Consider the following 11,518-nt stretch of genomic DNA (forward strand, 5'->3'; position numbering starts at 1 on the left):
GTTAATTTCTACAATGATGCTTTTGTTTCCAAAAATCATTGTTAGCCCACTACAGTTGCAAGCTCTGGTGAACTCTGTTGGTAATGACTGAACATTCAACTGTAGTTGTTTTTGGGAAATGCTCAGTTCCTGGAGGGTCACAGCCCTGCTGAGTTTAGCTTCAACTTTAATTTAATGCACCTGATCCAGCTAATCAAGTCCTTCAGGCTTATTTGAAAACTGCAGGTGTGTGTTGGAGCAAGAATTGTACTAAACTCTGCAGGTCTGTGACCCTCCAACTGAGTTATACACTCCTGTTGTAAGGGAAACGCACCTCAGAATTACAGACAAAAAACATTGCATTCAGTTAAACAAGCCATGAGGTAATTGTGTTCAAATCAAGCACCTGAAATGACAAATAGAAGAGCTTAGAGCTTTATCTTCGAAGGAAAGCTTACTTTGATGCAGGATAACAGATCAGAGGTGCCAGATTTGTGTCCGTTGTATAATTTGTCAGAATATCAGACTTTCCTTGTTTTGGTTTCGTACAAAAAAAACCCCACTTTAATCTTTTTTAAACATTTCTTGACTCCATTCTTGTTAAATCCTGGGACCTGCAGTATATTTTTGACCCCCTGCTCCCACCCGCAGCAAAGATAAAACCACCAGCTTCCTCAAGATTTGTGTTAGGACCTGCGGGATCCCAATCCAGTGCTCTACTGCAGTGGTTCTCAAACCTGTCCTGGGGACCCCCCACCACTGCATGTGTTGTATATCTCCCTCATCAGACACTCCTAATTCAACTCTTGCAGTCTCTACTAATTAGCTGATGAGGTTAGCTGGTGTTTGATGAGGGAGACATGCAAAATGTGCAGTGGTGGGGGTCCCCAGGACAGGTTTGAGAACCACTGCTCTACTGTGGGCTTTGATAACTGCCATCTTGAAAGTATTTGGGATACAGATTTTGCCTTTTTCAGTTGTTTAGTGGGCATAGGATTCAGCATACATGTTGTTGGATTTGATGTTTTACATGTATAAATAATGTTAACTTGTTTTTGTTACTTTTTACCCTAGGCCTTATGAAGCTGAAAGAGGAGAGTCAAGATATGAACGAAATGGAGAAGAAAAATCAGGATGAGAAGTGTCATGATTTCATGACTGGGGAAAAATCTGTTAGTTCCTCACAGACTCATAAAACAGATTCTAGAAACCTCCAGATGAGAGTTCCCACTGGAGAGTGCTCTTTGACCTGCCAACAGTGTGGAAAGAGTTTCAGTCGAAAAGGAAGCCTTAAAGTCCACATGAGAATTCACATTGAAGAGAAGCCTCACACCTGCAAACAGTGTGGTAAGAGTTTCAATCGAAAAGGAAGCCTTGAAGCCCACTTGAGAGTTCACACTGGAGAGAAGCCGTTCATATGCACTCAGTGTGGAAAGAGATTTAGATATAAAGAAAGCCTTAGAGGCCACATGACAATCCACAGTGAAGAGAAGCCATTCATATGCTTTCAGTGTGGAAATAGATTTAGACAGAGAAAATACCTTAATGCCCACTTGAAAGATCACAATGGAGAGAAGCCTCACACCTGCCAACAGTGTGGAAAGAGCTTTACAGTAAAAGGAAATCTTAAGAGTCACATGAAAGTACACACAGAAGAGAAGCCGTTCATATGCTCTCAGTGTGGAAAGAGTTTCAGACTTAAAGAAAGTTTTAATAATCACATGAGGATTCACTCGGGGGAGAACCTTTTTATATGTCATCAATGCGAAAAGAGTTTCACTGACAGTAATCACCTTAAGAATCATGTAAAAATTCACATTGTAGAGAAGCCTTTCAAATGCTGTCAGTGTGGAAAGAGTTTCACAAACAAAACAAACCTTGAGAATCACAAGAGAATCCACACTGGAGAGAAGCCTTTCACCTGCCCTCAGTGTGGAAAGAGCTTCACGCTCAAAGGAACCCTAAAGATTCACATTAGAGTTCACACTGGAGAGAAGCCTTACAAGTGTCTAGAGTGTGAAGAGTGTTTCGCATATCACACAGAACTGAAACGGCATTTGCAAACTCATGTAACGACTGAGACAAATCAGAGAAGTGCTCATAAAAAGCCCCCACAGGAGGAATGTTGTCGCTCCGAAACCCAACCTTCTCATTGGTCAGGTCAACCCTAAGAGGTGTGACTTCGACCCTTCTACCTCTCTCTTGCTTTGACGGACTGACGCCCTGCAGGGTGACCTCTTCAGGTCATGGCCTGTAGTCCTAAACCTGCACCCCAGCCATGGTCTCATCTAGAAGGGAGAAAGAACTCTTTCCTACTACAAGAGTCAAATTAACAGCTTAAGTTGTTTCATATTTCTTCACACAAAGCAGAAGATGTTGATTATGACTTAGGACCAAACCATCAAGGATTTCTCCTCAGCCTGCAGATCCGATGCTCCTCAACAGAGTAAAGACATTTTGCAAGTATTGTACATTTGAACACTAAACAGTGATTTAGTACTAATTTGTGAACCACCTTTGTTAGCTAAGGTGCTTTATTACTGAGAAAACTAATGAATCTTTTCCAGATTGTTTTTGACTTTTTCCCATAGCTCTATTTCCTGTCCCACTTATGGTTCAACTCCATCATTGCTCATTTTTACCTATGTATATGTGTGACCTGAGTGTATGTTATGCGTTCATGCGTTCATAGTTAATAAAACTTGTGTACAATACATATTTGGTTCTGACTCTCTGTCTGCAATAGATTGCCTCTTAATTGATCAGATCTTATTACCTGCTCTGTAAATGCTTATTAAAAAGTACTGTAAATGCTAAGAAAAAATTATTTTTCTGTGGCCATGAAAATACCATTCTCTTAGAATTAATTAAAAATCTATACTGAGTTTTCGCAGGATGAACTGATTTATTGATTGTAATTTTAATGTAGCTACATCAAGTTAATCAGATTAACTGATTCAAATATTCATAATTGACCATAATTAATAATCATAATGGGTTATGGATAATTATTAATATTACTACACTTAATTCACTACACTCATTCTGAAAAGAAATTGCCATTTTCCTCAGTGTGACAAAAGGGTTTAGAAAAAAAAATTCTGCTCATTCACGCTGGTGAAAGACAATTCAATTGTGATCAGTCTAATAAAAAAAAAAAAAAATCACACTTATAAATACTTAAAATAAATAATCATGTAAATGTGAGACCCTGTTTGTGTTCTTTGTTAAAGAGTATGGCAATAAAAATGTGTATCTGTTTGAAATCAAGGCTACATTGACACTACAGCTGAATGTGGGCTTCGTCTGATTTTTCCACCTTCATGACCACTTCTTTTATTTGTATTATTTTTTATATTCTCCATCTCCTTATCCTTTTCCTTGAGGCTTTTTAATTTATTTTTGTGCACATTTACTCCAGTGGTCACACCTGACCTGACCATCTTCTTTGCTATAGTTTCAAGTATTAAGCTGTTTAAGTAAACAGCCTTATTTTTTTCAGTGTATTTGTGGGGTGCTTTGAATATGCTGTAAAACTGGGACATCTCCAGAGATGGCTCCAGTTGGAGACAAAACACCCAAAACTGTGACTGTACCCAATCACCCTACTCCACACACAATCCCATCCATGTTAAAGGCACTGTATGATTTTAAGTTATTAAGATGAGAAATTTTTTTTTGGACTTTGACTTGCTTATGATTTCTTCTGCCTTCAGTCTGATGCACTGGCTGCAGTGCACTTCAAGTCAGTGAAATCTTATTTTTCTCTTAAGGGTGAGTACTTTCCACATATAGAAAGGCAAGCTCAGAGGATGTTGGTATGATTTGTGGCAAGAGGTACACCAGGGGATGGGCAACTCTGGTCCTGGAGGGCCAGTGTCCTGCAGAGTTTATCTCCATCCCTGATAAAAACTCACTTGCCTATAACTTTCTACTAATCCTAAAGACCTTGATTAGCTGGTTCAGGTGTGTTTGATTAGGGTTGGAGCTAAACTCTGCTGGGCAGTGGCCCTCCAGGACTGAAGTTGCCCATCCCTGAGGTACACTATACTTCCAAAAGTATTGGGACACCCCTCCAAGTCATTGAATTCAGGTGTTCCAATCACTTCCATAGCCACAGATGTATAAAATGGGCATTGAGAGCTTTCCAAAACAGCAAGAACTTTGCTTCAGTGTAAATTTGCTGGTCAAATCTGGCATGCAATAAATCTACCTTGATTGCAAAGAACCCTTGAATCACTGTGTTCCCACAGTGGCAAAGTAAGCTTAGGGAATTAGACATTTCTTTGAATGTTGATGGTTTGCTTTTCTTTAAAAGTAGCAGTCTGTCACTGTGTCGTGTTCTGTGTAAAATTAATTTGTCTGCTTCCTCAGTTTTCCCATTTGTTTTGTGCTGTGGGACCTCAAAGCCTAGTAATCTTGAATTTCTGGACAATGTTGTCAGGAAACTCCATAATTTGATGGAAAATGGTTTAGAATTTGGAAAAACACTGTGTGACCTGTGACTCTCTGGCCAAGGCTTTGGTGAAAAGGTTTGGGGGATGGCCATCATGTAATCTATCCTAATGTCAGTAACATAAATCTCAGAAGAGATTCATTCAGAGAGAAGACGCAGGAGGAACGCCACCTCCTTTCAGACGTATCTCCATTTTGCCAACTGTCTACTGATATGATTAAGCAGATCCCTATTGATTACATGCATCAGTGTTGCCTAGGTGTCATGCACAAATTGGGTATCTTGTGGTTGCGTGGTCCAAAGGGGATTATATTGTCTTCTGGACAGATAAAGGAAGTCAGTAGCATACTCGTGGCACTTCAACCATCCATCCCTACTGTTTTTGCCAGGAAGCCATGTTGTCTAGAGGAAATTGAAAGGTCGAAGACCACAGAACTGCACCGGTTTGCCCTTTATACTGGGAAAATTGTGCTAAATGGTCTCATACCTGACAGATTGTATGACCAGTTTATGCTGCTCAGTGTGGCATTAGCTATTCATATCAGTCCTGCCCTTGCCAAGAAAGATAACTTGTATGCTGAAGAACTACTGAATGGCAGTGACTTTTTGGTGTATAACACTAGTACACCTTGCATCTGATGCTAACCACTTTGGCAGTCTTGATGAGTGCAGTGCGTTCAGATTTGAGTGCTACTTGCACCAGCTTAAAAGGTTGGTTCGTTCTGGCAGAAGTCCTGTTTCACAAATTGTCAGACAGCCTGGTGAAATGGACAGACAGGTAAAAGAAACACCAAAACTGGCTACCCCTGTTGAATAACCAGCATATGATGGTAAGGTAGGTTTTGAAGCTGGGATGCTGGTGTACCAGCACTTGACCAGCACTTAACCAGCATAAACCAGCTCAAACCAGCATCCCAGCTTCAGAAGCTACCTTACCAGCAGGTTTTTTTCAACAGGGACCACTCCCAGAACTATTTTTGCTTTTAGTGATGTGGAATGCTGTGAGGTTGTACAGTCGGCAGAGGGAGAGCATGAGAGCATGCTTTGTCATGTCTATGACCACCTGTTTATAGAGCATTTTGTTGACTTGTAGCGGTTATTTTACTTTATTATTATTTTTGGTCTGAATCCTCTTTATAATCTGAACTCAAGTCAGCTTTCCAAAGAATGGTAAGTGTTCGCATGTCAGCCGACTTAAATGTTATTTATTTTTAAGTTATAAAGTTTTTATATGTGTGCCTTTTAGGTCACAGAGGACTGCTTTTCTATTACAAAATTTGAACAAGACAACACTGTGGAAAGAGTGCCTTTAATATGGCTGGAAAAAACACAAGAGGTCTTGACTTTTGATAGTGTATTATGCTAGGGTTCTCAAAGTTTAATAATATTAAATTATAATTTACTGTAAGTAAAGGTAACTTGTTTGGGTTTTGTGTATCTTAACTGGATTTTAAGATGCCTGTTGTCAAACACACACTAAGGTGCTGGAGAAAGTAATTGAGGACTTCATATCAGAAACACTGAAGTTTGAACCACACAGAGATAAAGTAAAGCTTTTGTAGTTTATATAATAATTAAAAAAAACAATGCAAATTTAATACAGAATATCACTAATGCTCAGTAGTTCGTATAATTATATTTAGATATAAGCCAGCAAGCTTTTGTGGTATTGGTAATTGAAAATCTCAGTAGTATTGATAGCTTTGGGAATCTGCAATTTGTCTTTTATCTGATCATTTGAATGTATTTTCTGTATGTGAATTTTTACTTCGTATGGATGGGACTTTTAATTTGGTGTGGTAACATGATGTCATAAGGCTGCGCCGCGGTCCTGCATTTGTGATTATGCTGAGGAAAGGTTTGTGTTTTTAATCATTTGAAGTGTTTAAATCAATACAACCCTTTCAGGCAATTATATGGAGAACTGTGAAATTAATTAATTTTAAATTAACATAGTAACAGATCTTATAACAGTAATGAATATAGTTTTTGTGAGTAAACGTGTAACAGAAAAGGTGTCATTTTGATCCCTATATTGTGAATCAGTTCATCATAAACGCGCTGTTTGGTCTCTGGCAAGTAATGATAGAGAAATCAAGCTTCTTTTAATTAATTTGTAGTGCTAGTTTTGAGAGTTTTTAGTCTAATCAGATGATTTAAGTCCATTAACTCTCGCTCTGACTCTCTCACCAATGCACTGAACTACTGAACTAGATCTGATTGAGACACACTCAGATATTTAGTTGTGATGTGTTTTTCTTTCTGTTAATTATTCTCATCTTGATCATGACAGAGTGTCCAAACACACAGAAAAACTCCTGGTGAAGCGACTGAGATCCACGTGACACACTATTATAAAGATGGAGTTTATTAAAGAGGAGAGTGAAGATGTGGAGATTGAAGAAACATTCAGAGTCAAACATGAAGAAACTGAGGAACAAACAGGTTGGTTTCATTCTCAGAGTCTTTCTTCAGTCGATATTTATTTATTTTTTGTCATCCTCAAAATTACTTTATCAAATCAGGGTTTCCTTCTAGGCATACCAATTAAAACACCTTTAATCCTCGAAATAATACGTTTTAAAAGGAAAAAACACTTTGTAAACTTTGTAGGGCTGTGGCCCTCCAGGAACCGAGTTTGACACCACTGCTCTAAACCTAAGAAATATCTTCTGAAAACCTCCTAATTTGCTGGAGGAGTCACAGCAAAAGATGGTTCCAGACTGTACATGCTAAATGAAGCCGAGTTGGACAAGGGCAGCCAGAGCCCTCGCGGTATATTTGCGGATTTCATCTAAAAAATTAAGGGAGGCAACAGCATTCTTTTGCAAAAGACTCTAAAACAACATATTTACAAATCTCCATCGTAAACTTACACTCCAATATGACTGGCTTTCTAGGCAAAGTGAACAAGGCTGAACAGCACATTGATGACAATGAAAATGAAGTATGTAGAATAGACAACCATGTGAAACAAATATGGCAAGACAACAAAGTGGACTATCTGGAATATTACAACAGGCAAAAAACATACATATGATGGGTACACTGTAAAACTGTTTTGCAGCCCATTCTTGACCTATCCACAGGCACGATTCTTCACCATGATGGTAACCCTAAAAACTTCAACATCACAGAAACACATTTGAAAACCAAAATAACAGAGCATTAAACAATAAAACATCTTCTCTTGTATTAATCTTGTGCAAAATCACACAAAATAACACTCAATTTCAACATTTATTCTCCCTTACAGAGTGTAACGCAAAGCATGCTGGGAACTTGAAATCTGCTGCAACCCAGTTTAATGTTGAATGGCCTCTTTCGATAACGTCGGTTACGTGGGTAACATCGGCAATGAAGTGACATGGATGACGTCACTGTATATCGCTCAGTAAACTTAAAAATAATAATTTAAGTATAAGAGTCATTATACATTATACTTTCCTCATTCAGAAAATGTAATTGTTTTAAGTTCCAGTTTTTGAGGGCTCCACAAAAAAGCATTCAAGGCACATAAGTCCTAACCCCCAAATTTAAGTTTTTGTTTCACTGAAACAGAAGAACCACAGCATTTTTTAAAATGCAAATAAATTCTAAAATGACTTGAAAGTTAGAATAATATGTTCAGTTGAGTGTGCTTAATACAGCAGATGTTTAAGATTTTTTTGGTGAAAATGTTCAAGTTTCTTCATTCTCCTTGATTCTCTAGATCAGTGGTTCTCAAACCTGTCCTGGGGACCCCTCACCACTGCACATTTTGCATGTTTCCCTCATCTAACACACCTGATTCAACTCATCAACTAATTAGTAGAAACTGCAAGAGTTGAATTGGGTGTGTCTGTGAGGGAGACATACAAAATGTGCAGCGGTAAGGGGTCCCCAGGACAGGTTTGAGAACCACTGCTCTAGATCAGGGGTGTCCAAACTCGGTCCTGGAGGGCCACTGTTCTGCAGAGTTTAGCTCCAACCACAACTAATCACACCTGAACCAGCTAATTGAGGTCTAATTAGGCATACTAAAAATGTACATGCAGGTGTGTTGAGGCAAGTTGGAGCTAAACTCTGCATGACAGTGGCCTTCCAGGGCCGAGCTTGAACATAGGCAAGAACACAAGTAATGGCTGTCTAGACCTCTTCAAAACTGAGATATGGAGAGTCTACTTACAGTTAATCCCAATGTACAAAATATTGGGTCTGCTGATTGCAGTAAAATATTAATAGTTTGTCCTGAGGCACATTGTATAGATTGGAAACAAGCTTTTTCCAAAGTTCGTTTCCAGCTCCATTTCCAATTTATGTAATGGTGCGTACTCAGCACAGTCTGCAATTTTGTTCAATGGAATAAATTGCACTTGCGAACTCCATATCTCTGATCTGGAAGGCTCTAGAACAGGCCTGGGCAAACTCGGTTGAGTCAATCCTGGAGGGCCACTCTGCAGGGCTCCAAAGACAGGAGTGCAAGTTTGGAGTCTAAGTCTCAGTTCCCTCTATCAGAATCTTGAGTTTCAAGAAGACACCACTCCGCCCCCGCCCAAAAAAAACAAAAAAAAAACAACAACAACAACAACAACAACAAAAAAGGTAACACTTTAGTTTAGGGAACACATATACACTATTAACTAAAACTTTTCCCACAATAAACTCCTAGTTTACAGCTTATTAATAGTTAGTAAGGTAGCTGTTAAAGAATTGGGTAGGATTACGAATGTAGAAAGAGGTCATGCAGAATTAGGCATTAATATGTGCTTAAGTATTAATAAATAGCCAATATTCTAGTAATATGCGTGCTAAAAAGCAACTAGTTAAAAGACCCTAACATAGACTTTTGGTGAATCTCTAGATTCTGACAGAGGGCACAGACAGGTTTAAAGTTAAACATATCCAGTTCAATGCAATGCATTTAACCGATCCCATTCGATACATTTAAAGTGGGATTGGTGTCCATTTGGGCAGGGCGCATTTTCCAGAAGCCTACGTCCATGAGATGTCAGACCTATGGTCAAACCCTTGAGTAAACCCATGAAATGGAAAGCAAAGAATTAACAATACTGACAAGAGGTTCTTAGATTACTGGTTACACCTTTTTTTCAGTTGTGTAGTGGGTATAGGACCTAGCATACTTGTTGGATTTGATGTTTTACATTTCTAAATGTCTTCATGTCTACTGCTTTGTGCCATTAAACTGTTAACTTGTTTTTTTTTTCTTTCACTCTAGACCTAATGGCGCTGAAAGAGGAGAATCAAGAACTGAATGAAATGGAAGACAAAGATCAGTACGAGAAATGTCATGATTTCATGACTGAGGAAAAATCTGTCAGTGACTCACAGACTCATAAAACAGAAACTACAAACCTCCAGATGAGAGTTCACACTGGAGAGAAGCCTTTCACATGCCAACAGTGTGGAAAGAGTTTCAGTCGAAAAGAAAGCCTTAAAGTTCACTTGAAAATCCACAGCGGAGAGAAACCTTTCACCTGTAATCTGTGTGGAAAGAGTTTCTCATTAAAAGGAAATCTTAAGATTCACATGAGAATTCACACTGGAGAGAAGCCGTTTATATGCACTCAGTGTGGGAATAGTTTTAAACTGAAAAGAGACCTTAATGCCCACATGATAAATCACACTGGAGAGAAGCCTTATACCTGCAAACTGTGTGGGAAGAGCTTCACAGTGAAAGGAAATCTTAATATTCACATGACAATTCACACTGGAGAGAAGCCTTTTGTTTGTGATCAGTGTGGAAAGAGTTTCAGACATAAAGAAACCCTTAATCATCACATGAGGATTCACTCTGGAGAGAAGTATTTTATATGTCCTCAGTGTGAAAGGAGTTTCACTGACAGGAATCACCTTAAGAAGCATGTAAAAATTCACATTGTAGTGAAGCCTTTCAAATGCCATTGCTGTGAAAAGAGTTTCACACACAAAGCAAATCTTGAGAATCACATGAGAATTCACACTGGAGAGAAGCCTTTCACCTGCCCTCAGTGTGGAAAGAGCTTCACACTTAAAGGAAACCTAAAGATTCACATGAGGGTTCACACTGGAGAGAAGCCGTTCATATGCTCTCAGTGTGGAAGGAGTTTTAGACAGAAAAGAGACCTTAATGCCCACGTGATAAATCACACTGGAGAGAAGCCTTACACCTGCAAGCTGTGTGAGAAGAGCTTCACAGTGAAAGGAAATCTTAAGATTCACATGACAATTCACACTGGAGAGAAGCCTTTTGTTTGTGATCAGTGTGGAAAGAGTTTCAGACATAAAGAAACCCTTAAGCATCACATGAGGATTCACTCTGGAGGGAAGTGTTTTATATGTCATCAGTGTGAAAGGAGTTTCACTGACAGGAATCACCTTAAGAATCATGTAAAAATTCACTCTGTAGTGAAGCCTTACATATGCCATTGCTGTGAAAAGAGTTTCACACACAAAGCAAATCTTGAGAATCACATGAGAATTCACACTGGAGAGAAGCCTTTCACCTGCCCTCAGTGTGGAAAGAGCTTCACGCTTAAAGGAAACCTAAAGATTCACATGAGAATTCACACTGGAGAAAAGCCTTTCACCTGCCCTCAGTGTGGAAAGAGCTTCACGCTTAAAGGAAACCTAAAGATTCACATGAGGGTTCACACTGGAGAGAAGCCTAACAAGTGTCTTCAGTGTGAAGAGCGTTTTACATATCACTCAGAGTTGAAACGGCATTTGCAAACTCATTATGAAAAGAAAAGGCCATTTTCCTCAGTGAGATAAAGGTTTAGAAAAAGGAGCAATTTCAACAATAATCTGTGCATCCACTCTTGAGAAAAACGATTAATTTGTGATCAGTGTAATAAAAACATCACACTTATTGATACATAAGAAAATACCTTGTTTGAGTTCTTTGTTAAAGATTCCCCCTACAAAAAAGTTTATTGAAGTGAACAATTAGTATACTACTTTTAAATAAAAATAAGAAAGTATACTTTTTATGTACTCGTCAGAAATATACTTTATGTACATAAAAATATACTTACAAATTACACTTGACTTATATCCAATAATACTTGACTTATATCTAGCCTATATTTGTACTCAATTTTT

General features: G+C 38.6%; 2 protein-coding genes across 2 annotated transcripts in view; both read left to right on the forward strand.

Annotated features, from left to right (window-relative positions):
• The window catches only part of LOC125244294 (gastrula zinc finger protein XlCGF57.1-like), a 35,632-nt gene extending 32,937 nt beyond the window's left edge, over positions 1-2,695 (forward strand). Inside the window, exon 4 of the mRNA XM_048154344.1 lies at positions 1,054-2,695. Coding sequence (XP_048010301.1) covers positions 1,054-2,150 — 1,097 coding nt within the window. The 3' untranslated portion in view covers positions 2,151-2,695. The remainder of the gene's footprint in view (positions 1-1,053) is intronic.
• A 3,538-nt stretch (positions 2,696-6,233) lies between these two features.
• Positions 6,234-11,301, forward strand: LOC125244293 (gastrula zinc finger protein XlCGF57.1-like). Its single transcript, XM_048154343.1, has 3 exons — positions 6,234-6,293; positions 6,729-6,880; positions 9,654-11,301. Exons 2-3 carry the CDS (start codon positions 6,796-6,798, stop codon positions 11,186-11,188), a joined length of 1,620 nt encoding a protein of 539 aa, XP_048010300.1. The 5' UTR covers positions 6,234-6,293; positions 6,729-6,795; the 3' UTR covers positions 11,189-11,301.
• The last annotated feature ends 217 nt before the right edge of the window (positions 11,302-11,518 follow it).

Source organism: Megalobrama amblycephala, linkage group LG14, assembly GCF_018812025.1.
Source record: "Megalobrama amblycephala isolate DHTTF-2021 linkage group LG14, ASM1881202v1, whole genome shotgun sequence".
NCBI lineage: Eukaryota > Metazoa > Chordata > Actinopteri > Cypriniformes > Xenocyprididae > Megalobrama > Megalobrama amblycephala.